Source organism: Mauremys mutica, chromosome 11, assembly GCF_020497125.1.
Source record: "Mauremys mutica isolate MM-2020 ecotype Southern chromosome 11, ASM2049712v1, whole genome shotgun sequence".
In the NCBI taxonomy this organism is placed as follows: domain Eukaryota; kingdom Metazoa; phylum Chordata; order Testudines; family Geoemydidae; genus Mauremys; species Mauremys mutica.
Window position 1 is genome coordinate 48,664,088 of NC_059082.1, and position 27,387 is coordinate 48,691,474.

At 51.7% G+C, this 27,387-nt stretch overlaps 1 protein-coding gene across 7 annotated transcripts in view; it reads right to left on the reverse strand.

Moving 5' to 3' along the window:
- Positions 1-27,387, reverse strand: part of LOC123343767 — a 65,372-nt gene that overhangs the window by 27,005 nt on the left and 10,980 nt on the right. For 4 of the 7 annotated variants that reach the window (XM_044979117.1, XM_044979119.1, XR_006572350.1 and 1 more), the window contains exons 2-9: positions 24,437-25,579; positions 18,912-19,128; positions 14,810-14,967; positions 6,521-6,622; positions 5,174-5,371; positions 3,747-4,297; positions 2,188-2,467; positions 837-1,053 (exon numbers count right to left, since the gene is read on the reverse strand). In XM_044979117.1, coding sequence (XP_044835052.1) covers positions 837-1,053; positions 2,188-2,467; positions 3,747-4,297; positions 5,174-5,371; positions 6,521-6,622; positions 14,810-14,967; positions 18,912-19,128; positions 24,437-25,316 — 2,603 coding nt within the window. In that variant the 5' untranslated portion in view covers positions 25,317-25,579. The remainder of the gene's footprint in view (positions 1-836; positions 1,054-2,187; positions 2,468-3,746; positions 4,298-5,173; positions 5,372-6,520; positions 6,623-14,809; positions 14,968-18,911; positions 19,129-24,436; positions 25,580-27,387) is intronic. The other 3 variants (XM_044979118.1, XM_044979120.1, XM_044979121.1) reach the window with 3 other exon arrangements.

Below are 27,387 nucleotides of genomic sequence, written 5' to 3' on the forward strand. Positions count from 1 at the left end.
ACCCTTCAGGAGGCAGAGGACCTCAATGCCACTTTTCTAAAGCATCTCCTTTTCCTTGACAAATATATAAGCAGCAAAGTATTTCAATGAACAAGAAGTGGGAGTTTACCCACTTTTTGGCTGAAATTTAAGAACTACTCCAACGGGTTTGGAAAGAGCCAAAGCTGATAATTATTTTCTGAGTTTTACAATGGTTTGTGTTCTTTCATATAATGCAACAAATATCCCTTATAAAAAAATACCTACAACATTTTAAAATCAAGAATAAGATACTTGTATATAAAAATCTAAACCCAGCCTATAGAATTCTATAGCAGAGATGAGATTCTTTAGAAATTACTCTTAAATATAGAAAATTTTACTTAATCACTAAAGAATCCTATTGGTTTCTTTTCTATTAAGTTTTAGAGAACTTGTTCATCAGGGGTTGATGTTTGAGAATCATTTTACTTTACTTTAATTTCTTTAAGTTTGCTTTCCATTATTATTTGTTATGTCATAAGTGCAGTTTGAGGATGGTCGAGACTTATGACTTCATTCTGCTTTGAATCAGTATATGTAAGACTTCATTCTCATCATGTTTTTTTATTTTAAGGGAGGAAAGACATCAGGTCACACCTGGTAGAGCATTATTGTTCCATATACTACATTCTCCATTGTATCATCCAGTTCAGTTCTACAATTCTCATCACATTCCTATTTGGAGGGTAATAAGGTAGAATGCTCAAGGCTCTTGCAGCTCCATCTTCTGCCAGCTTGGGTCTCCAGGCACAGAAAACCTGGAGACTTTTAAAATGGAAGGCTCATAACATGTTTGGAGCCAGAAGATACCTCACCTCTCCTCTGCACAGGGCACAAAGTGTGATGGACCGAGGCGGTTCAGTTGTCCTCTGCCTGTGCTAGATTCCCATGTGTACACCAGAGCATCCACCAGGTTCTCTAGAGTCACCATCATGCCAACAGGAATTCTTGCTTGACGGCTGTTGTAAACTGCCACAGCGCTGGAACCATGTCTAACAGATGGGGCGTTCTTGACAAACGGCAATTGCTGATCTGAAAACAGTGGGGGATAAGTTGGTGAGCAACCGGACACATTAGGCAGGGCAAAGTGACAAGCCAAGAGCAATGAGAAGCAGATTTCTCTGATGCCTCCCTGTTATGTCTCATGGCATATACACAGAGAAGTCAGATAAAACCATTAATACTCTTGCTGGAAGGTTGCAACATAATTTTCTTTGAATTCAGAACAACAGATCCAAAATGAAGAGTGACAAAGCAGGCTGCTTCCTGAAGAGAGGCACAACTCATCCCACTTTACTATAGGCTGTCTGCAAACTGCTGGCTGCTTGATCCAGATTGCATGCTTCTGTTCAGAGCCTCCTAGCCAGCAAGCAGGACCCAGAAAAACCCTTGAAATTTGAAGTATCAGCTTACAATTTTAACACTGTTTTCAATACACCACAACTTCAAGAACAGAAATTGAAACTGGTGTGATTAAAAGTTGGTTGAACCTGTAATGAAGCCACTGACTGCTGGTAGCACAGACTGCCCAGCAGCTCAGGCTCTTTACACAGCACAACAGGAATTTAAGGCAAGTAAATGACATGATTAATGCATATGACATGCAAACATCAACCACCATCTATTCCAAATGCCAGGATGGGGGCAGCAGCACTGCAGGGTGTTGGTTCATATAGTTTAATATACAAGTCTATCTATGTGTGTGTAATGCTGGTCAAAGGATTATTGGCTGTCCTGGAGACTGAAGCCTTCCGTTTCTCCACAGAACAGGTGTAGCATCAAGACAAGCTTCCTCCCAACAGCCCCTGAGGGGCAAGAGGAGATTTCTGTCTCCAGGACCCATTCAGCCCTGAGGCAGACTGCTCAGTGGGGTGATTAACACTGTCCATGAGGAGCTTGACTGAAAACATCAGTCCATTTTGCACAGGCTATCAAACATCTGACATATAAACACTATTGACATGGGCAATATTGGAACCAGCATCCTGCAGATCAAAAGCTTCATAGCCCATTATCCATCCCCCTAATGCTGAAGCCACTCAGTCTCCAGCCATCTGCCTCCCAAAAGCTGCTTTCTGGACTTCATCCACCAAAGAAAACCCAACTCTAGACTCAGCATGGGAGTGAAGGAAGCACCTGTATGCAGTACTCTATTGTCAGCCTTACCAGGCCTGGGCGGTCCTGACGGTGCAATCACAAACAGGCCTGTCACCCCGAACTTGCCCTGTAGTGGAATGCTGGCATATGCTTTGCCATCCTGCCCAGAGAAGAACACCAGGGTATATTCTCCCAGGGTGGCTCCAGGTTTGCCCTTCAGCTCAATGAACTGGTAGGGGGCGGTGCTGTTGGCCAGGCTCAGCTCGTTGATTAGGAGGGAGGGGACGGTGGGAGATGGTGCTGAGGAGTTGGTGCAGGCATTCTCCCCGAATGGTGTTATCGTAGTCACCTTGCAGAGACAGAGACACCAGGCTGTGAGGGCAGGAAGGATCCTTTCTATTCTCTTTAGGGGGCGGCACCTCTCTTTGCAGCACTGGATTTCTCCAGTCCCACACAACTGCAATCTGACTCCCCACTTGAAATGGGACCCTGCAGCACACGTATGTCCTATGCTCAAGATATGGATGGTTTTACTTTCAAGCTTGATGGCAGCACCTCCTCCCCACAATCTTTTTTGGGTACCCCCATTTGAGCTCTCTCACAACCACTGTCAGACACCCCATTGTCTCTCTCCCAATTGCACTGCTGGGTCCTTCCACAGTATCATTTCCTTTCCCAACCATCAGAGTTCACGATTTCACTCATATCTCCTCTCCATGCCACATAGTCCCCTCCCTTTGTACTGAGTCTGCTTGGAATAGGAGGCTCCGATGTCTCTCTACAAATCCCTCAATAACTACAGGTGGCAGCGTCACAGGACCTTGTGCCCTTGGCTAGCGAGATTCCTTGCAGCTGCTGTGAACATTCTACCTGCTTCAAGAACATGTGTGACTTTTGGGCCTGCCCAGTCCTCTGCTGGAAAGACCCTTGTAAACATCAGCAGGGGAAAAGAAAATTCTTACAAAGCTTTATCAAAGGAAACTGATAAAAACTTGGTGTGTGCTGCTTAAAGGGGTCTCTGTCAGAAACTAGACATTTTAAAATTAAGAGGAATTAAAAAGAAAGGCACCAAATTCAACCAATTCCAGTTGAGCATGTCCCTTTAAATGTTTCCTTCAAGTGAAAGGAAGTTGGGTGCCATGGATGGTAAATTTTTTACTGCACTTTGGACATTATGCACCAGAGAGGCCGGAGCATTAAAGGTGACTTGGTGTCTGATTTTTCAGGAGGAGAAGATGCCTTGTGCATTTGGGACCCAGTTCAAAGAGGTAGTCCAGGATTTCTCAGGGTCAGAACTTTAGAACCCAAGTTTCCTTCTCATTTACGGTCAGCCAAGGAATCACCTTTACTCATTAAAATCCTCAGCACACGGAGGTTGAGTCTGTGCTTGTTTATTGGCAACCTCTCAGCTCTTGGCAGTAATTTAGCTGATTAGTCCAAACCCTTTGTTTGGATAAGGTGTAGTGTAGAGCCATCACATGGTTAGCAGAGGGAATAGGAGTGTCAATGAGAGACAGTCTAACCCAGAGGGCACAAATAATAGGCAAGTGTCTATGAAGAGCCAGCCATATGTCAGCTTGCACAGCTAAGACCTACCCAGTGAAGACCAAACAGCTCCTGTCCCCTACCTGGAAGCTGCTGTGGACTCTGGGGCTCTGGCTGTTACACCGGCTCAGAGACTCATCCTGGCTGCTGTGGGAGTCATCTTCATACAGGATATTCTGCCCTGGGGTCAGTACTTTGAGGAGCTTATCTGCCCTGTCAGACACCCGGGACTTGTAGACCACTGCATCCACCAGCCCTGCCTCTGTCACAGCCATGCCCACGCTGTAGGTGAACGTGGTACTGTGGTAGAGGGCCACGGCATCTCCCCCATTCTGAATGGTGTTTGGAGGCAGAACAATCACAGGACTTGGGGTCACCAACGCACTCCCCACCAGGAAGTAGCCCTGCTCGTTAGTACAGTAGCCCGTCAGGTTCACCACCCTGTAGGCCTGGTTGTTTTTGCCATTATAAAGGACCAGCCAATAACCATGGAGGTCAAAACGTGTCTGCCCAGTGTAGAGCAGCTCGATGTACTCCATATCCTCCTGGCCTCCCGGATTGTCCGGATTCACCTCATTGATGAGCAGCTCAGCTGCACGGGAAGGTGGCTCACTGGTCCCTTCTGATGAGGCACCTTTAAGAGTGAAAAAATACCATCACCCTAGACTTAGCTTGCATTTTGCTTCCTGCAACTAGACAGGGTAGAGCACTGTATACAAAATCCCATTAGACACCACCAGGTACCTGCACACACTGCACCTGGACTGGGCAAGGGTAGGTAGTGTCTCTAATTTGCTTTGAAGACACAGGGCCAAATTGAGCGGGGCATCTATGGACAGAGAGAATCTAGGCTGACATGATGACAGTGCTATGTAAGAGCTAGGTATCATCACCAGCACATCCCTTCTCTCTGACTCCCAGGGCTCAGGACCCCACTGCATTAGGCACTGTACAAACAAGGAACAGAAGACAGTCCCTGCATTACTGCAGCCTATATACCCCTACTCACCCACCCCTTGTACAAGGTGCCCCTTGTACAAGATGTTAGCCTATCAACTCCAGGTTAGGGTAACTCAAGCACCAAGGCACTGCAGGAGTATCACTAAATCCTTCCTCTGGCTCCTCGTGGTACAAGTGACACCAATAGCAATTCCCTCGCTTGTTAGTAAGTGGGTGTGAATATGTCTAAGGCACACATGGCCTCTGGGTTTGGCCGATAAAGAATGAAGTGCCACGTATTCTCCTCCATGAAATGCTCCAGCACACCCCAAAGAGACATCAGCATTCCCTGCCCACCCCCAGCCCATCAACCAGCAGCACCAGGGCTTGCCAGTTAAGCCAAGGCAACAAGGTATAATGGAGGTAGTAACTGGATGGAGAGGGGCAGAATTAGGGCAATGTCACACACTTCCCACTCAACTAGCATGGAAAAGAATCCCTCTGAAGGAGCTAGAGATGTGTGTCTGACTTCAGATGCCTGCTTTTCCCCGATCGGAATGATGACGGGTACCTGGAGGAGATGCCGTGACATTAGCATCTTTGGAACAGGCCTTTTCCACTGTGGCATTCCAGTTGCTGAAACTTGTTGCCCTGGGGTTCTCCAGGAAGCTGGTGAAGGCTTGTACCAGGCTGCTCAGCTGCTCAGCTGACTTGGCAGTCAGGAGCATGGTGAATACAAGCTCTGTGCCCTGGCATGTTGTGACAGGATCTGAAGAGGAAAGCAGAGAGGTGCATCAGCTTCACCACAGCCACCCCTTCTCTGGAAGCGACCCACAGCTTGCCAGTACATCTTCTACCACCACCCCATTCCCATCCAGGACTGGTTCCCAGCGGTAGAATTTAACTATATAATTTGAAGTGACGCAAGCTTCCAATGGGCTTCACAGCCCTTCCACCAGCCCGGAGGAGTGTTCTATGATCGAGCCCACATGGAACACCCAGACATAGTCTGCACCCTTTCGTCACTACCCCCTTCTTTGTATTTCAGCCTCTGACAGCTGCCCAACAGCAGCCAGGTTTGGACCCTCAGCAGGGTCTAACCATGACAAGCTGAGGGTGGAGTTGTGGTCAGCATCATATCAGCTGGCTCAGCTCTCCATGGTCCTGTTCTACTGCAACAACAGGCTGATCTGAATGTTCACTACAAAGAGGAAAGCTCAGAGGTACCTCTGCTGCCACACAGTTTAACTTGGGCAGAGCCATAACGTGGTCCCCAGTGCACATCAAAGAGGAAACCTTAGAAAGAAATCCTAGTCTCTGGTGATTACAATCCTGGGGGGAAGGGATAGCTCAGTGGTTTGAGCATTGGCCTGTTAAACCCAGGGTTGTGAGTTCAATCCTTAAGGGGGTCATTTAGAGATTTGGGGATTGGTCCTGCTTTGAGCAGGGGGCTGGACTAGATGATCTCTTGAGGTCCCTTCCAACCCTAATATTCTATGATTACAGGACTGACTTCATCTCCCTACTGTAGTGTCTGTATACTGGGTGGTTAAGGGGCCCAATGTATTAGGACTTTCTCTCTCTAGTGAACTGGATGGTTTAGCCAGGTTACATTAGAAACCCCCACCACACAAGTCTGAATGACAGTAAAGGTTCAGGGATGGAATAGCAGGGGCAGCTGCCGGTCAGGACTAAAATGCATTAGCAGAGCTATGTATGGGACTACTGCTCACCACCTGTTTGGACCATACATGGCCCAAGCCAGCACCAGTTGTTGTCACAAGCAGCAAGTTCACCCATGCTCAAAAATAAAATAGGTTTCATCATAGGAGGTGGAAATCCATCAGTGAAGCCAGGTATAGCCCATTGGCAGAGAGTGAGCCCCAGCCAATATGGATCTAAGACACCTCTCTCTCACCTTTAAAGTATGCAACAGACATTCCACAATTGCACAGCTTGTCAAGGGCCTGGGCTAGAGCCGTCTGTATCTCATATGACCCAAGGAGCCACAACTGGCAATCTGAGAAACAAAGAGATTAGGAGTGACTTGAAAAGGTCAACAAGAGCCACAAAGTTCAAGGTTATCACCATCCGGTGCATCTGTAGCAGCTGCAGCCCTGGTCTTGGTTAGAGCCCAAGAGGACAAGATAGGGCTCTAATTTGCATGGAGTCCAGGGACATAGAGACTCAGGAAGTTCAGCCTGGAATTTGTTTGCTAGGAGGAAAGGGAGTGAGAAACCTCCTTGAAGGATGGGGGCATAAAGAATTAGATGCCGCCACTAGCAATCCTCAAGGGTTAAACATACACTGTGTGAACTAGTGAACCCAAAGTCAGTGTGGCTTCCCTGATTCCAAACACAGCTGTTTTCCAGCAAATCACTGGACTTGAGTAACAGGCCTGGTGTCATCTTTCTTCTCACATCTGTGTATTCTCATGTGTTTCAGGAAGGTTGGCTGATCTAGGGAACTCATTAGGAAACCTTGATTCTAGTCCCTGCCTTCCACTTGACTCCCTGCATAACCTTAAGCAAGTCACTTCTGCACCCCATACCTTCCTTGTTAGTGGCTTCTTCCTTGTAAGCATAGTGGCAAGTGTCCCTGCCTGTCATGAGGGGGACCAGGTGGGGGTTGCATTTCAAAAGTTATGGAGAAAGGATTGGGTGAAGTTCTCTGGCTGTTGCTGTTCAGGAGGTCAGTCTAGAGCAGGGGTCTCAAACTCAAATTACCACAAGAGCCACATGAGGACTAGTGCATTTAACCAAGGCCTGGTCTACACTAGGACTTTAATTCGAATTTAGCAGCGTTAATTCGAACTAACCGCTCAACCGTCCACACCAGGAAGCCATTTAATTCGAACTAGAGGGCTCTTTAGTTCGAATTTGGTACTCCACCCCGACAGGTGGAGTAACGCTAAATTCGACATGGCTAGCTCGAATTAGGCTAGGTGTGGATGCAAATCGAACTTAGTAGCTCCGGGAGCTATCCCACAGTGCACCACTCTGTTGATGCTCTGGACAGCAGTCCGAGCTTGGATTCTCTGACCAGCCACACAGGAAATGACCTGGGAAATTTGAATTCATTTTCCTGTCTGGGCACTTTGAATTTGACGTCCTGGCTGGACATCGGGGCGAGCTCCGCAGCACCTGCAACGATGCAGAGCTCTCCAGCAGAGGAGTTCATGTTATCTGTGAATAGAAAGAGGGACCCAGCATAGACTGACTGGGAACTCTTCGATCTGATCGGTGTGTGGGGCGAGGAGTCTGTGCTTTCGGAGCTGCGCTCCATAACACGGAATGCGAAGACCTACGAGAAGGTCTCCAAAGCCATGAGAGACAGAGGATACAGGCGGGATGCAACGCAGCGCCGCGTGAAAATCAAGGACCCCAGACAAGGCTACCAAAAAATCAAAGCGGCAAACGGACACTACGGAGCCTGCCACCACTGCCCCACCAGTGACCGTGGACTCTGACGATGGGACAGTGTCGACGGCCAGTTCCTCGGTGATGTTCGCGGACGGGGAAGATGAGGAAGGGTTTGTGGAGGACGAGGCAGGCGAGAGTGCTTACAACGCTGGTTTCCCCGACAGCCAGGATCTATTCATCACCGTCACGGAGATCCCCCAACAACCCTCCCCGGCCATTAACCCGGACCCTGAATCAGGGGAAGGAGCAGTCGGTAAGTGCTTTAACCATGTTAACTTTTATTCTTAATATAACAGGAATCTTAACTGTGTGAAAAGGAGGACTCTCTATATATGGGGATAGAACAGAAATCATCCTTGGAGATCTCCACGAAGCTCTCCTGCCGTTAATCGAAAAGCATCAGCAGGAGGTTCCTGAGGAGAGCTGCCTTATTGGGTGCTCCGTGGTAGCACAGTTTTCCGCGCAAGGCTTTCATGAGGTACTCAGGGAGCACTGCCTCCCCGAGCACGGCTGCATCGGGCCCTGGTTCGTGCTAGCTTTCACGCAGCATGCGCTCTCTATCTCCTTCAGTGACCCTCCTCAGGGTGATTTCGCTCGGAGACTCCTGCATCTAATTAGGTTAATTACTGTAATTTTACGCCTGGTCCAAAGTATTTTTAAAAAATCTACGGACAGACGGCATAGCACAGACTCAGCACGCAGCTGCGTGACGAGCGTAACGGAAAGCCAAAGAATATAATGGACGCTCATGGAGGGAGGGGGGAATGAGGACGCAAGGTATCCCACAGTTCCTGCTGTCTCCGAAAAGTATTTGCATTCTTGGATGAGCTCCAAATGCTTCTAGGGTCAAACACAGTGTCTGCGGTGGGTCAGGGCATAGTTCGGCAATTTGCGCACACACCCCACCCACCACCAGAAGTGAAAACAATCCTCTGTTGACTCTTTTACATGTCACCCTATCTTTACTGAATGCTGCAGATAGACACGATGGTGCAGCACTCAACACCAGCATCCTTGCTCCCCCCACGCTATGGATGGCTGATGGTACAAAATGATGGAAAGCCGTCCTCATCATCAGCCTATTGGCACATGGGGCAGTGCAAAAGGGCTGGTAACCATGCCGACTAGCATCAGTAAGGTCGATCAAGGGCGCCTGTCCCTAATTTTTGATGGCAGATGGTGCAATATGGCTGGTAACCGTCCTCATCATTGCAACAGGGGGCTGAGCTCCATCAGCCCCCACCCTTCATTGTAAATAAAAGATTCAATTGCCCCTGGACTAGCAGAGGGATGATGGGCTCCTTCATCCACACTCCTTAATGTCCTGCCTGGACTATCATTACAGCTGGAGGCTTCCTTCCACTCATTTCTCACAAACAAGTCACTGTGTCTTATTCCTGCATTCTTTATTACTTCATCACACAAGTGTTGGGACAATGGTATGGTAGCCCAGGAAGGCTGGGGTAAGAATGGAATGAACAGGTGGTGTTGTTGCAGGAGCACCCCCTGTGAATAGCATACAGATCATAATTTCTGCAGGATCTGACACAGAGCAGCTGTGCTCTCTGGTTCTATGATACAGTGGTTATCTAGTACACTTGCCTATATTCTAGGCAGGACTGATTCTATTTTTAGATACCAAAAAGGAGGAATTGACTCAGGGAGTCATTCCCAATTTTGGCTTTTGCGCCCCTGGCTAAGAGCAGCCAGGGGCACTTATGACAGCAGCAAATGGTACAAAAGGACTGGTAGCCATGATCATCTTAGTTCCAATTTATGGAAGGGTTTGGATGGTGCAATATGGCTGGTAACCATCTCTGCTGTCATGCAAAAGCAAAAGCATGCTGCTGTGTAGCGCTGCTGGCCCGCCTCTGTCAGCGGCATCTAGTACACATACGGTGACATACACAAAAGGCAAAACAGTGTCCATGGTTGCCACGCTATGGCGTATGCCAGGGCAATTCTGGGAAAACGGGCTTGAAATGATTGTCTGCCGTTGCTTTCCCGGAGGAAGGAATGACTGGCGACATTTACCCAGAATCCACCGCGAAAATGATTTCTGCCCCAGCAGGCACAGGGGTCTCAACCCAGAATTCACAGAGACAGCCTAGACTCAGTTAATTGTTCGCAAAAATGTATCTTTGCAAGGAATTCACTCCCTGTTTCCCATCTCACAGCTTCCACTGTCTCCAGACCTGCCACAGCATCCCCCTCGCAGAGGCTGGCAAAGATTAGGCGGCGAAAGAAAAAGACAAGGGACAAGATGTTCGAGGAACGTATGGGCTGCTACCTAGCAGAGGCGGACCAGCAGAGCCAGTGGAGGGAGACCGTCTCTCTGTGCCAGCGCTCACACAGCGAACGGGAGGAGAGGTGGCGTGAGGAAGACAAGCAGGCGACTGAAACAATGCTTGGACTAGTGAGGGAGCAAACGGACACGCTCAGGCGCCTTGTGGATGTTCTGCAGGACCGCAGGAGGACAGAGACACCCTGCAGTGTATCTGCAACCGCACTCCCCCGCCACAAAGTCCCATACCCCCCTCACCGAAAATAATCAGGAGGAGGGGCGGCCGGGGACGTGAATACTGTCACTGCACCACAGCACAGTGCTCAAGTACCCAAAAGCTCTCATACCCTACATTTGCCGAAGTCCTTCACTTCCAGACTCACAGTAGTCCCAATCCCAGTCCCATCCCCTAACTGTCTACTTAATTAATAAACATGCTTTGCTGTTAATTACTGTTTCCGTTATGTTTTTTCAAAGAAGACTGTGTTTGAATGGGGGGCGTGGGGAAGGGGGTGGTTAATTGCATAGGACAGTCACCTTTCCCAGGGTACAGACACGGGGGCAGGATCAGCAGCGGGTCACACACACGGTGCAGTCAGTAGGCACCCTGGTCGGTTTTTGGAGGTGGTTTCCAGGATCTGTGTGGGCGGGGGAGATGTGACTTTGCAGCAGGGGAGGGCGGTTACAGATCTTATACAGCGGTCCTTGTCCTGGACCGCTGAGTCACGCAGCTGAGGAATCTGTATCCGTCCTCCTCCACCACAAGGTCACATATCCGCCCGCACACAGAATTCCATAAAGAGGGATGGCAGGCTCCGTTGAAAGAAGCCTTCCGGCACTGCGGACCGCTCTAGGAGCAGGAGCCTGTCATTCCTTGAGTTTAGAGGCGGTCTTTACATCACCGCACACCCTACCCAGCACAGCCTGCGTCCCAGTTTCAACCCTTTCACGAAAAGTCATGAATAAAGAAACCTTTGTTAAGTAATAATGGGACATGTATTTTATTTTTACACGTGTGCTGGAAGTGGGGGTAACGGGGTGAACGGGGTATGTAACCGAAGAGGAGAGTCAACAGTCAGTGGGTAAAGAAACAGGGGCAGGCTCAGCTTCTCTGTAAAGAAACTGAACAGTCACAGGTCACGCTGCTCGCTGCTCGCTGCTCGCTGGTATTTGAAGAGTTCCTTGTCGCTGTCCCAGGCGCCTGTATAGGGCTTCATGAGCAAGTGCATTAGCGGGCAGGCTGGGTCCCCGAGGATGACTATAGGCATCTGCACATCCACAACAGTTATTTCGTGGTCCGGGAAGAAACTACCTTCCTGCAGGCGTCTGAGCAGCCCACAGTTCCTGAAAACACACGCATCATGAACCTTGCCCGGCCACCCGAGGTTGATGTTTGTAAAACGTCCCCTATAGTCCCCCAGTGCTTGCAGCACCATTGAAAAGTAGCCCAATTTCTCATCAGCTGACTGTGGAAGAGGTGGACGATAAAGTGCGAGGAGGAGAAAACGGCGATGATCGCAGCGGGCTCCGTGCTTGCAGTGCTGTGGCGTCCGCGCTGTCACTGACCAGAAAAGTGCACGAACAGATTGCCCGCAGGCGCTTTCAAGGAGGGAGGGAGGGAGGTTGTGATTGACGGTTCAATGACGACACTTACCCAAAACCACCCTCGACACATTTCTCCCCCCAGCAGGCATTGGGGGCTCTACCCAGCATTCCAATGGGCAGCGGGGACTGCGGGAACTGTGGGATAGCTTCCCACAGTGCACCGCTTCCAAAGTCGACGCTGGCCCCGTGAATGTGGACTCAGAAATTCGAATTAGTGTATCTAGTATGGATACACAAATTCGACTTCATAAGGTCGAATCCACAAATTCGAACTAAGTTGATTCGAAATAGTCTTGTAGTGTAGACAAGGCCCAAGGGTCGCATCACTGACACCCCCCCCTTGCTGCCTCTGGCCCTGCCCACACTCCACCCCTTCCATTAGGCCCCTTCCCTGCCCCACCTCTTTCCACCCCTTCCCTGCCCCAATCCAACCCCTTCCCCGAAGTCCCCACCAAGGGGTGCAGGGTGCGGCAGGGGGCTCAGGGCAGGGAGTGCAGGAGGGGTGTGGAATGTGGCAGGGGGCTCAGGGCAGGGGGTTGAGGATGTGGCAGGGGGCTCAGGGCAGGGGGTTGGGGTGCAGGAGGGGTGTGGGATGTGGCAGGGGGCTCAGGGCACTGGGTTGGGGTGTGGGATGTGGCAGGGGGCTCAGGCAGGGGGTTGGGGTGCAGGAGGGGTGTGGGATGTGGCAGGGGGCTCAGGGCAGGGGGTTGGGGTGCAGGAGGGGTATGGGATGTGGAAGGGGGCTCAGGGCACTGGGTTGGGGTGTGGGATGTGGCAGGAGGCTCAGACAGGGGGTTGGGGTGCAGGAGGGGTGTGGGATGTGACAGGAGGCTCAGGGAAGGGAGTTGGGGTGTGGGATGTGGCAGGGGGCTCAGGGCAGGGGGTTGGGGTGCAGGAGGGGGGTGGGATGTGGCAGGGGGCTCAGGGCAGAGGGTTGGGGTGTGGGATGTGGCAGGGGGCTCAGGGCAGGGGGTTGGGGTGTGGGACGTGGCAGGGGGCTCAGGGCAGGGGGTTGGGGTGCAGGAGGGGCATGGGATGTGGCAAGGGGCTCAGGGCAGGGGGTTGGGGTGTGGGATGTGGCAGGGGGCTCAGGGCAGGGGGTTGGGGTGCAGGAGGGGTATGGGATGTGGCAAGGGGCTCAGGGCAGGGGGTTGGGCTGTGGGATGTGGCAGGGGGCTCAGGACAGGGGGTTGGGGTGTGGGATGTGGCATGGTGCTCAGGGCAGGGGGTTGGGGTGTGGGATGTGGCAAGGGGCTCAGGGCAGGGGGTTGGGGTGTGGGATGTGGCAGGGGGCTCAGGGCAGGGGGTTGGGGTGTGGGATGTGGCAGGGGGATCAGGGTAGGGGGTTGGGGTGCAGGAGGGGTGTGGGATGTGGAAGGAGGCTCAGGGCACTGGGTTGGGGTGTGGGATGTGGCAGGGGGCTCAGGCAGGGGGTTGGGGTGCAGGAGGGGTGTGGGATGTGACAGGAGGCTCAGGGCAGAGGGTTGGGGTGTGGGATGTGGCAGGGGGATCAGGGTAGGGGGTTGGGGTGCAGGAGGGGCATGGGATGTGGCAGGGGGCTCAGGGCAGGGAGTTGGGGTGCAGGGTTCAGACTCCAGCCCAGCACCGCTTACCTAGAGCAGCTCCGGGGTGGCAGTGGTGCGCACCGGGGCCAGGGCAGGCTCCCTCTCTGCCTGCCCTGGCCCCAGGCCCCGACTGCTCCGTTCCAGGAAGCAGCTGGAACTGTGTCCCTGCAGCCCCTGGGGGAGGGGGAGGGGCTCAGGGTTCTGTGCATGCGCTGCTCTTGCCGCTCCTCTAGGTACCTCCCACGAAGCTCCCATTGGCCGCGGTTCCCTGTTCCCGTCCAATGGGAGCTGTGGGGGGCGGTGCCTGGAAGGAGGCAATGCGGGAGCCCTCTGCCTCCTTCCCCCTGGCCCAAAGGGGCTTGCTGCCAGCTGCTTCAGAGAGCAGCGCGGGACTCGCAACGCCACAGGGGGCAATCCCGCGGGTAGGCAGAGGAGCGGGGGAGGGCGCGGGGAGCTTGGCGGGCCACACACAAGAGCCCTGCGGGCCACGTGTTTGAGACCCCTGGTCTAGAGGATCATACTGGTCCTTTCTGGCTTTAAAAATCTATGACTCTCTGGGCCTCAGTTTCTCCACCTGTGAAGTAGGGATGATGCTGCCTCCTCCCAGCCCCCAAACTTTACCTTTGTAATGAGCTTTGCAAGCTACCCACAAAAAGCATTATAAGTGCTTAAATGTTGTTAACTCTGCAGAGTCACTTCAACTATAAGAGCTGGAGACTGAAGCCTCAAGCCTCCTTAAAGGTGTTATCAGCTTCAGTTCTCCAGATGGAATCTTCATTCCTGGGAAGAACACAGCTGGTTCTTTTGACTTGCAAGCAGGGCAGTTGGGCTCTGGAAGTCATTGGGCATGAAAACCACCCTTGTGCAGAGTGGGTTTATGCACCAGTGAAGCCCAGAGGGTTTCAGTGGGATTTCAGCGGCTCACAGGCTTAGTGCCAGCTCTCTACACAGGGGTGAGTATCTTTTAAAGCCCCCATTTTCTTTGGGGGGAGGGGAGCACTTCTCCCCTCCTGCTCCTGTCTGTACCCTAAGCTGGAACAATGGAGAAGCAGAGCTAAACAAAGATCATGACGCTGCACTGTACAAGACTGGAGGCCATTTTTCTTTTAGGACGAATACCTTGTGCTAATCTTCCTGCTGCTGATGGTTTTACAGGTGCTCTGGTAAGCCGTGAACCCCTCCCAGGATGGACAGTAGAAGCTGAAGTTCTAGGAAGGCTCCTTGAAGCTTATAAAGGGAGAATGTTCACCTGTTTGTCCCTTCAGGGCAGTTTCTTCAGTTTTCCCTGGGGGTCTCAGATCCAGGGAGCAGAGAAGGGATCTAGGACCTACCTGCTATATGGAGGCAGAGGGAGATGGGATGGCTGAAGCGGCTGCTGGGGCAGTCATTGAACTGTCCTGGCGTGGGGCTGCTGAGGGCGTAGATGGAGGGGTCCCGGGTCACGGAGCAGCAGCTGCACCGACTCATGGACATGTTACCTGGCTGGTGGCTGAAAGAGGCAGAGACACAAATTAGAAGAAAATATGATCTGCAACCCAGACTGTTGGTGCTCCTGACTCAATAGCAGGGTGCCTGCACCAGGCGCGGATGTTGATGTCATATACATCTGCTTTCCCCACCTAAAATAAAGAGCCAGGGGAGAGACTTCCCTTCCTCTATCACTCCTAGCCTTCTGGAAAGAAACTCAAGAGCTCTTTGGAACCTCTCAAGACAGAAGACTGTAGTGTCTTCAACACACCCCTTCTCTTCCAGCATGCCACTGTCTACCCATTTCCTCCATTCCATTCACCCATCACCCATCTGCAGCTCTACGCAGAGTCCACCAGAGGGAGGGTTTCAGTGGATGTACAGCCTAGCCAGAGTAGGGTGATTACCATCCCTTATTTTGAGAAGTATTGAAATGTATTAAAATTGACAATAAGGACATTTGAAACATTCCATTGAAGCTGAGGATAATTGTATCGTATACCTGAGGCAGTCGAAATGTACACTGGGGAGAAAAATCAATGACATGTAAAGGGAAATGGTGTTTCCCTAAAATGTCCCTTAGGCCTGGTCTACACTACGCGTTTAAACCAAATTTAGCAGCGTTATACCGATTTAATCCTGCACCCGTCCACACAATGAGGCCTTTTATATCGATAAAAAGGGCTCTTTAAACCGGTTTCTGTACTCCTTCCCGATGAGAGGAGTAGCGCTGAAATCGGTATTGCCATGTCGGATTAGGGTTAGTGTGGCCGCAAATCGACGGTATTGGCCTCCGGGAGCTATCCCACAGTGCACCATTGTGACCGCTCTGGAAAGCCATCTGAACTCGGATGCACTGGCCAGGTAGACAGGAAAAGTCCCGCGAACTTTTGAATTTCATTTCCTGTTTGCCCAGCGTGGAGCTCTGATCAGCACGGGTGGCAATGCAGACCCAAATCCAAAAAGAGCTCCAGCATGGACCGTATGGGAGATACTGGATCTGATCACTGTATGGGGAGACAAATCTGTTGTATCAGAGCTCCGTTACAGAAGACGAAATGACAAAGCATTTGAAAAAATCTCCAGGCTATGATAGACAGAGGCCACAGCAGGGACTCAGCACAATGCTGCGTGAGAAGTGTAACGGAAAGCCAAAGAATCAAATGGACGCTCATGGAGGGAGGGAGGGGGGACTGAGGACTCCAGCTATCCCACAGTCCCCGCAGTCTCCGAAAAGCATTTGCATTCTTGGCTGGGCTCCAAGTGCCTGAAGGGTCAAAAACATTTTCCCGGGTGTTTCAGGGTGTATGTCGTCAATTTACACCCTTCCCCCACCCCCGAAAGAAAAGGGAAAAAAATCATTTCTCACCTTTTTTCAATGTCACCCTATGTCTACTGCATGCTGCTGGTAGACGGGGTGCTGGAGCGCACCTCTCCTCTCCCCTCCCCGGTGGCAGACGGTACAGTGCAGAAGGACTGGTATCCGTCCTCGTCATCAACCCGTGAGTGCTCCTGGCTGGCCTCGGTGAGGTCGGCCGGGGGCACCTGGGTAAAAATAGGAATGACTCCTGGTCATTCCCAGCAGATGGTACAGAATGGCTGGTAACCATCCTCATCATAGCAACTGGGGGCTGAGCTCTATCAGCCCCCGCCTGTCATGTCTAAAGAAAAGATTCTGTACTGCCTGGACTATCATAGCAGCGGAAGGCTGGTCTCCTCTCCCCCCCCTACCCTTTACTGTCCTGCCTGGACTATCATAGCAGCTGGAGGCTTCCTCCCCCTCATTTTATCTCACTAAAAAGTCTGTGTTTCTTATTTCTGCATTCTTTATTACTTCATCACACAAACGGGGGGACACTGCCACAGTAGCCCAGGAGGGTTGGGGGAGGAGGGAAGCAACGGGTTGGGTTGTTGCAGGGGCACCCCCTAGAATGGCATGCAGCTCATCATTTCTGCGGGATCTCTGGGGCTCTGACATGGAGCGGCTGTGCTCTCTGGTTCTCTAGTACACTTGCCCCATATTCTAGGCTGGACTGACTCTATTTTTAGACAAAACATAGGAAGGGAATGACCCAGGGAGTCATTCCCATTTTTGCCTATGTGCCCCCGGCCGACCTCAGCGAGGCCAGCCAGGAGCACCCATGATAACAGCAGATGGTACAGAACGACTGATAACCGTCATCTCATCGCCAATTTACAATGGCAGACGGTGCAATATGACTGGTAACCGTCTCTGCTATCTTGCAAAGGCAAATGAATGCTGCTGTGTAGCACTGCAGTACCGCGTCTGTCAGCAGCATCCAGTACACATACAGTGACAGTGACAAAAGGAAAAACGGGATCCATGATTGCCATGCTATGGCGTCTGCCAGGGCAATCCAGGGAAAAAGGGCGCGAAATGATTGTCTGGTGTTGCTTTCCCGGAGGAAGGATTGAGTGACGACATTTACCCAGAATCACCCGCGACACTGTTTTTGCATTGGGATCTCAACCCAGAATTCCAATGGGCAGGGGAGACTGCGGGAACTATGGGATAGCTACGGGATAGCTACCCACAGTGCAACGCTCCGGAAATCGACACTAGCCTCGGTACATGGACGCACACCGCCAAATTAATGTGCTTAGTGTGGTCGCGTGCACTCGACTTTATACAATCTGTTTTACAAAACCGGTTTATGTAAAATCGGAATAATCCCGTAGTGTAGACATACCCTTAAACAAAGCGTTGTCCCTTGTTTTTCATGTACTTTCCCTTAATTCCAGCCAACAAAGGTGGCCACCTGAGGCCAGAGTGAGCTGGCCTAATAAGGGAGATGCTTGCACTGGATCTCTGAGGTTCGAGCTCAGGATGCAGTTGCTGGCCAGGGTGGGAGACAATGGAACAAAGCAGCTAAAAATTAAGACAGGGACCAAATTACCCAGCTCAGATCCCAGGGATTAAGGATGGAGCCCAGAGTGTAAACAGCTGCACAGACTATAGCTGCTTCGCTCCTGGAGCGCAGGGCACCTTTCTGGCTAGAGGCAGACTCTGCTCCGTGTGGAGGGCAGAGGACTGTGGGAGGGAGGAAAGTGTCTAGAATGCCCAATTTCCCAATCCAAGGATTAAATCACAACTAGCTCTGATGCCGTCAACAAGAGTCCCAGCTTTTTTCCTTTGAATCCTCCTCCTCACTGATAAAGAGACAGCTTTTCTCCAGCTTTGGAGCTAGGACACTGGGCATCATTTTAAACAATTAGATGTGCCCTTTCAATCCCAGTTCCTCTGTCAATACCACAGACAAGAGGCTTTTCTGTTGTCTTCTACCTACCTGTCCACCCAACCCTGTCCATTCCATTTCCTCACCCTGCTTACGCCCCACCTCGCCCATTCCACCATTCACTGCCCTAGCCTTTCCAGAGCCCAGGATGTGCCCATTAGTCACTTGTGTGCATCTCGGTTAGTAAGCATCAACATGGTTAACACTTACTAACCAAGATGCACACATTTAGTTGGTGGTATTCCTCTAGAGAGTCTCTTTCTGAATGAGAGCTGTGGATTGTGGGAAATGGGGTGGATGATGGATCCAATCATACCAGTCATAAGATTGGTGGAAGAAGCCAATGATTTTTCGGGGGTTGAGATGGGCCAGTGTGTTCTAGTCTAGACTTGAGCTCAAGGAGGGGAGATTGGCAAGTCAAGCAGCTGGATAAAGGTTGGTGTGTGATGAGGCCACCATCAGGCTGAACAGAAAAGGGGCATGCATACAGGAGAGGCCGCCCGCTGTGTTACACATGGGTCATGGCTTGACCAGAGAAAGCTCATGTTATACAGTAAACCAATTGCTATCAGGGACTCCCCTACATACCTCTCACGGGTGACCAAGACCTCAAGGGTCTGCTTATTGCTTTGGAAGAGCAAAAAACAATCCATTAAGCAAAAGTCCTTTCAGACCCCATCAACCCCGCTCTACTGGGCTGCCTTCTCACCTGTTTTTCTCATAGGCATGTCTCCCAGGGGTCAGGATCTCCAGGAGCTCTGGGTCTGCACTCCCGTTGCTCATGTACACTAAAGCATCCAACAGGTTGGTAGCACATGCTGCTTTCCCCAATGTGAAACTGCTGCTGTTTCCAACGTACAGGGCGATGGCTTGGGAACCAGTGCTGAGAAGAGGGCTGCTTGAGTTTGGTGGGAATGGCAGGTCAACTGCACCGCAAGGAGGAATGAGAAAGATTGGAATAGATGCAGTGAATTAAAAACATACAAACTGGCAACAACTCAGCAGGGAATTAACAGAGCTCAGGGTCAGCAGAGCAGCAGATCACATCATGTAGCACAGGGAGAGTTCATTTCAATTTCTAGCTCTCACTCTAACCCCTACCTTTCCCTGTCATTTATACTTCCAACTTTGACAAAGAGCTTTCTTTTGGGCTAAAATATCCCATCCATCACTGTGCCCAGAGGTGGATTTTGTGGGGGAGTTTTAGCAGAGCTGGTTCTGCTGTATGAGTTCTACTTGCATGAGGAGACAAAACTCTACCCCTGCGTTCTGATCAAATAACTGACATGCACAAAACTAGAAACAAGAAATTCTGACGTGCTTTTATTCAAACTTGGCTTACTCCTCAATGAGATCTGCAAAACAAGCTAAGCCTGAAAACTGAATATACTGTAACTCACTATATACAAAGCTGTTAAAAAAAATCCATTTTGTATTCTATTATCGTATTTAAGTATAAATGTGTGATATAAAGTGACTATGTTAGAGGCATAAATACAAGGGGACAGAACTAAGGTTGAAAGTTCAACCTTAATTTTGATGCATTTCCTTATTTCCCCCCTCATCCTCATTGTGGCACTGACACTGTTTTATTTCATTTGTTAGCTGATTGAAATTGCAGGAGGTAGAATGTTAATAATATTTCTATAGCACTTTCAACCCAAGAATCTCAAAGTGTGAAACATTAAGGAATGAAATCTCAGTACTCCTATGAGGCAGGGAAGTCCTGTCCCTGATTTACAGATGGGGAACAGACACAAGGGATTGAAGTTATTGACTAGAGTCACAGTGGGACAGTGACAGGGCTGCAACTCAATTCCTAGTCCTGTGCTTTGGCTACTAACTTGGGCATCCTAGTACGTTGCTCTGCTGGAATTTGGCCTGTACACTATTCTCTTTGTTGCTCAGCACCTTGGAAGCACTGGGGCCTAGATCTCTACAGTTGCCACTGGCCAGGATTTCAAATGAAACTAGAGGTTTTGGGTGCCTCAATTTTGGTGGGCCTCCTATGATTTTCAGAAAGTGCTAAGTGCCCACTCTCTGAAAATCAGGTCCTTTGAAGGTGCCTCATTTTGGGGGCCCCCAAGAATGTAGGTGCCCCCAAATCACTACCCTTTTGAAAATCTTAGCCCCCCCCTCTCAAAAATACTAACTAAAAAACCCCCATAAGAAGTATGAGCCAAAAGTTCAACATCTCACCTGAAACATGGCATCTCCACAGGCAGCACAGCATCTCCTACTGCTATCCTGGGGAACTAGTTTCATACTGACTTGAGAGCCTCTTGCTGAATTATCAACATTAAACTTATTCCATGGGAATCTCCTATCCTATCAGGCTATCCCTGCTTAGCGTGAGACAGGAGAAGATCACAGCCAGAGGTAGTATAGCTTGCCAGTTAGCCTGAATCCCCTTAGTTTTTCATAGATCTCAAACCCCATTAAAGTACAGACGGTTCTGGTGTAAATTTAAAACACTATATTTCTGAAGGAAAACCGGGACACCATGAATGGGACTGCTGACAGTCTGAATTTCGGCAAGAGAAGTAGAGATTGTTTGGCGTGACTAGTGTTTTAAAGAGACATGTTGACTTAAAAAAAAAAAAAGTCGGTCAGAAAATGTTTTACCTGCTGTTGCTACAAGTAGAACAAAGTTACTGTGGAAAAAGAGATTTCCGTTAATCTTTTTCAGTTAACTTTGTGCATTTAGCAGCACTTTTAGTTTCCTTTTTAGTTAGTTTCCACATTTGTATGAGTCTTTCTCTCAGTTGTACGGGAGAAAAACAAAATGTAAGTTCATATATGGCTTTAACTACTGCGGTATCTAACATCACATCCTCCTTGTGAGGTAGGTCAGCACTAGTACCCGCTCTCTGCACAGTGTCTCAGCTGTAAGTGGCTTGTCTAGGGTCACACAGGAAGTCTGTGGCAGAGCAGGGAATTGAGTTCCAGGCCAGCAACCTAACCACTAAACCCTCCTTCTTCCCAACACACACACACACACCCAAAACATGACTACAAAACCACAGTACTTGGAAGGATGATTCAGGCAAAGGACCTGAAACTACTTTTAGCACATTTGTTTTAGACTGATTAGATTTCACATTGGTGTCTCTCTAAGTGATCAACCTGTTATTTAAAAAGTAGCCAAAGTTCTGGGTATCTAATGTAACTGAACTGCTTGAAATGCATATTGCAGTTTAAAAAAGTATAAATAAGGGTCCTGTGTTTGTAAGCGATGACTAACAATCCTGACTCACAGAGTTACACAAGATGTTCTGCGGAGTCAGTGTCTCCACCAGCCAGATTCCTCTGTTCAGCTGGCCAAGTTTAGTAACATATTTGCTCCCCATCCATTTCTCCACAGGAAATGTCAGAAGGGGGGGATAGTTCAGTGGTTTGAGCGTTGGCCTGCTAAACCCAGCATTGTGAGTTCAATCCTTGAGGGGGCCATTTGGGGATTTAGTTGGGGATTGGTCTTGCTTTTGAGCAGGGGGTTGGACTAGATCAGTGGTCCCCAATGTGGTGCCCACGGGTGCCATGGCACCTGCTGGGGTATTTATGTGTGAGTGCCTAGCAGGGGAGAGAAGCCACAGCCCCGCACCTGACGGGGACAGAGAACTCCAGGGCTGCAGGAGCCGGTGTTCTCGGTCCCCAGCAGGTGCGGGGCCCGCCTAGTGCCCAGCAGGGGAGAGAAGCCTGGGCCCCACGCCTACTGGGGACAGAGAACATTGGTGCCCGCAGCCTGCAGCCCCGGAATTCTCTGTCCTTCCGGCTTCTCTCTGCACTGCCCAGAACTGGCACCAAAAAAAACCCAAAACAAAAAATGCTCCAACTCTGCAGAATGGACGGAATGTTGCCCCGTAGCATGTGCTGCCCCAGGCACGTGCTTGCTCCACTGGTGCCTGGAGCCGGCCCTGTATGTGAGTTAATTGTTGGTGCCTGCCCCACTCTTCTGAAAACATGAATGTGCTACTGGCCACAGAAAGGTTGGGGACCACTGGACTAGATGATCTCCTGAGGCCCCTTCCAACCCTAATTATCTATGATAAGCCAGGAGAAGTTCAGATCCCAGTCAGCATGAGCCTAGTCTGGTAACTTCACAGTTGGTTCATAAAGAGAAAACACTACACTGATCTCATGGGAATTGGGGTTTTTATGTGGGTAGGGAAAGTACTACTTAGCCCTTACACAATGGTTGCCATTAGAGGATCTCTCAAGAAGAGGGTGTCAGCCAGGGGTGAGCTGGAGCCGGTTCGCACCGGTTCCCACGAACCCGTTGTTAAATTTAGAAGCGGTTTTAGAACCGCTTGTTAACTAGCTTCCCTGCGAGGGAAGCTTTGATGGGCTCTGCCTGGGAAGCCTGTAATTCCTCCTCCCGGCCGCCGGGGGGCGCTGCGCTGTGCTGCGAGAGCCATGTGAGCTGCCTCCTGGCCCTGTTGCTGCTCCTGCTCTTTGGACCTCTGGCCCTGGGGCTCCTGCTGCTGCCGGTGAGTCCCCGGCTGCGTCCTGCTGCTCCCAGTCGCTCCCCACCCCCGAGTGAGTATCTGCGCCCCTCCCCCGCCTTCCCTGCCCGCAGCCAGCCCCTGCCCCCAGCCACCCCCTGCCCCACCCCCTGCCCCCAGCCGCCCCCAGCCAGCCCCTGCCCACAACCACCCGCAGCCGCCCTCTGCCCGCAGCCAGCCCCTGCCCCCAGCCACCCTCTGCCCCACCCCCTGCCCCCAGCCGCCCCCAGCCAGCCCCTGCCCACAGCCACCCGCAGCCAGCCTCTGCCCGCAGCCGCCCTCTGCCCGCAGCCAGCGCCTGCCCCCAGCCAGCCCCTGCCCCACCCTCTGCCCACAGCCACCCGCAGCCAGCCCCTGCCCGCAGCCGCCCTCTGCCCGCAGCCAGCCCCTGCCCACAGCCAGCCCCTGCCCACAGCCACCCGCAGGCAGCCCCTGCCCACAGCCAGCCCCTGCCCACAGCCACCCCCTGCCCGCAGCCAGCCCCTGCCCACAGCCGCCCCCTGCCCACAGCCGCCCGCAGCCAGCCCCTGCCCACAGCTGCCCTCTGCCCACAGCCGCCCTCTGCCCGCAGCCAGCCCCTGCCCCCAGCCAGCCCCTGCCCACAGCCACCCGCAGCCAGCCCCTGCCCACAGCCGCCCTCTGCCCCACCCCCTGCCCACAGCCACCCGCAGACAGCCCCTGCCCACAGCCGCCCTCTGCCCGCAGCCAGCCCTTGCCACAGCCACCCTCTGCCCGCAGCCAGCCTCTGCCTGCAGCCCCTGCCACAGCCACCCCCTGCCTGCAGCCAGCCTCTGCCCGCAGCCACCCCCTGCCCACAGCCACCTGCAGCCCGCCCGTCTGCATCACCTGCCCACAGCCAGCCCGTGTCACTCCCTGCCTCCAGCTAGCCCTGCCCCACGCCCCTATCTGCAGCCAGCCCCACATCCACTGGTGCCCTGCAGTTCCCAGGGCAGTAACCCTGCACACCTGCTTTAATGAGGGGGGGCAGGGAGCAGCTGGGACCCACACATGTGCACACCCTAGAGTGACAAGACAGCAAGTGTGAAAAATCGGGACGGGGGTGAGGGGTAATAGGAGCCTATATAAGAAAAAGACCCAAAAATTGAGACTGTCCCTGATCACCACCCACACATGTGAAACGGAGCTCATTTCTAGTTCAGCCCCATCTTTTTAAAAAATAACTTTAGGTAGGGTTAAAATACATCTGTATTTTCCTGGACATGTCAGGCTTTTCGGTTCTTAATCACCTCCTGGGAAAATATGGACGTATGGTAACCCTATTGGTACAAAAAATACATGCTGTCGCACATCCCTTAAATCAGAACTTTTTATAGGGAACCCGTTGTTAAATCAGAACTTTTTATAGTGAACCCATTGTTAAGATTTTGGAAGCTCATCACTGGTGTCAGCCCTGTATTATAGATGGGGAAACTGAGGTACAGAGCAGTGAAATGACTTGCCCAAGGTCACCAGCTACAGAGCCTAGTTCCCTCACCAGCACTGCTTCTCTGGAGAAAGCAAACAACACTTCCTTCTACAGTCCCCAAAATGGGATCAAATCCCTATCATAAACTCCCTCCAGGTCTTTCACATTTGGGGCCCGCCTCCAAGGAGGAGGGAGTGAGGAAGGAGAAAGGTGAGTGATGACAGGAGGACAGTAAGACTCTGCTGTCCTTGCACCCATAACCCCCACTCTCAGATGTTCACAGTAGTCTGAAGAGTGGGATCCTACCTGGGGTTCTGGCTTGTGCAGGACCAATGAGAAATAGCCCCTCAGGAGAGGTTTTGCCATAAACATCCATGAAGAAATAAACCCCTTTGGTCTGTCCTTCGATCAGCACCAGAACCAAGTCCCTCAGGGCAGTGGAAGGAGGTCCCTGAAGTTCAATGAATTCAGACTCCCCAGGAGAGGTAACAGCATGAACCTCACTGATTAGCACGGCAGAAGCATTCAGCTGGGAAGAGCGGATGCAGTGGTTATCCTTGCCTGGGGTGGGCATGGCCACTTGAAAGATCCACTGAGAACCCTCCCCGTGGCACCTTTCTATCGACTCATCTGTGGTCCTGAAGGAGGGATCCTCCAGGAAAGCATCTCTGTTGGGGGTCAGCACACTGAGCAACATGTCCGCTCTGTCACTCTTCCTGGACTTATGGACCAGGGCATCCACCAGCCCGTCACTGGTGACCCTCATGCCCTCCTGGTAGTTCCTCTTCCCATAATACAGAGCAATGGCATCAGGCCCGTTCTGGATAGTGTTCTTAGGCAAGATCACGGAGGGCTGGGGTTTCACTGTGGAAGACCCAACAAGAAAAAACCCTTGATTATCAGTGACTTTGCCCTGAAGGTTCAGGACTTTGTAGGCCTGGTTGCCGTTGCCATTGTAAAAGACCAGGTAGTAGTCATCCAAGGGGGCCTCTTGGCCACTGGTGTGATAGAGCTCCACAAACTCAGAGGTATCTTCCCCCGGGTTGTCTGCATTGATCTCATTTATCAGGAGCAAGTACTCTGTCTTCTGGTTCTTGATGAGGTTTTGAGCAGATGTCTCATGAAGCAATATGCACATAAGCACCACAGTAGCCACCAACTGTCTGGCTCCCATGGCAGAGGCCATTAGCTCTCCCAAGTCCTAAAATGCTGGGATTTCTATTCCAGTTCAAACCAACAGGGTGCACATGTTACGAGGGATGGATGGAATTCTGTTCAGCAACACCATCTTCTTGCCATGATTGGATGGCGATAAAAGACTTTAAATCCAGGCACTCACAGGAGACCCACAGCGCTTCTGGCACCCCAGGTGTACAGAATAAAGGGGAAATGCCACACAAATCTGCTTGAAAGGGGATCAGTAGGATGAGGGACTTCCCAACTCTGCTCCTTGAAAAGAGAGAAAAATATATAGTAAGGAAGGAGCTTGACAAAAATTCCAGTGGAACTTAATGGCATTAAAGAGCTCTTTGTATCCAACTGCATCTGCTACAACGCTTCTCCACTGAACACCACAACAACCCACCCTTCCCTGTAGCTCTCTTAGAGAATGCAAAAATGGGACACTGGCAAGTGACAGTGCAGGGAAGTCCCTCGACCAACTTTCTGTCCAGACAGACAGACAGCTCCACTCCAACCCCCTAGTTACCCATCAGCCTGATGAGTTAAGTGGCTCACAAGCCCCAGTATTAGTATCTTCCTCAAAGTGCCTGTGAAGGGGTATACCAGACCCTCTGAGGCCCCCTGCTGGAGACCTCACAGCCCTGTCATGCCCTGCCTCAAAAAGAGAAGTGGAGAGGGTCCTCCAAACTGCCTAGAGTGGCTGTGTGGGACACAACCAATCAGGGCCCAGCAGTCTAGTATAAGAAGAACTGCAGGGCCAGGGGTAGTTTTTTGCTGGAGCTGTAGGAGTAATGGCTGGTGTGTGACTGGCTGGTGGAGCTATAGAACGCAGGGCAGGGCAGGGCAGGGCTAGGGTGACGAGATGTCCTGATTTTATAGGGACAGTCCCGATTTTTGGGTCTTTTTCTTATATGCTGTCTGGTCACCCTAGGCAGGGCTGCGCTGCCAGAAGCTGGGGAGAGCGAGAAGGAGCCCCGAGCTAGTTGCTGGGACTCCATTAGGACAAGGCCCTAAGGTAGGGTGAAGACATGTAGAGCCACAGGGAAGTGGCCCAGGGAATTAGAGCAGCTGTGTGACATACCCCTGGTCTTCACTATGAGTTTAGGTCGAATTTAGCAGCGTTAGATCCATTTAACCTGCACCCATCCACACAAAGCCATTTTTGTTGACTTAACGGGGTCTTAAAATCAATTTCTGTACTCCTCCCTGACAAGGGGATTAGCGCTGAAATCGACATTGCCGGATCGAATTTGGGGGTAGTGTGGACCATAGGCAGTGAGTTCCATACCCATGTGGTGCTTGGGCACCAGCAATATTCAGAGCCAAGGGCCCAGCTCCACCAATGTTTGGGGCCGGAGCGCCCCCCGGCCCCACCTGCACCCCCCCCCCAAGTGTCCCGTGGCCCTGACTTGCTGCCCCCACTCCCTGCTCGCCTTTCCCAGGCCCGGAGCAGAGCATCTCTGTCTTTGTCTCCTCCATGCTGCTTCCCTGCAGCAACTGCTGCTGCAGGGTCCTAGTGCCCCCCATCTTGACTGTCAAGGCAGACTGACTCTGAGCCTGCCCTTCCACCACAGATCCTTCCCTTTTCTGGTGGGACCCTCCACCAGCACAGCCCCGCCCCGCCCCGCCCCCCCCCCCCCGGCTGCCCACAGTCACTGCTCCTGCCCCATGCTGGGCAAGGAGGCAGCCCCATTCCTCACCCCCAGTGAGGCTACAGTGAGGGGCAGCAGCAGGGGAGGAGGTGAACGCAGCACCCCCTGGCACCCACCACGGGGGAGGCGAGGGAGATTCCTGGACCTGAGAGGGGCCCTAGGAGCACCTGCAGTGACAGTGGTGGGGGTGAGTGTGCTGCTGGGAGGGGCAGGAAAGGAGGGATCCTCCCGCAGAGCTTGCTGCTGCCAGCAGGGAAAGGGCTGGGGGGAGTCCTCCTCTCTGTCCCCTGTCCCAGAGCAGCCTGCCTGCACCCCAAACTCATCCCCAGCCCTGCCCCACCCCACAACCCCAGTCAGAGCTCTCACCCCTGCACCGCACCCTCTGCCCAAACCCTGAGCCCCTCCAGCACCCCAAACACCTTA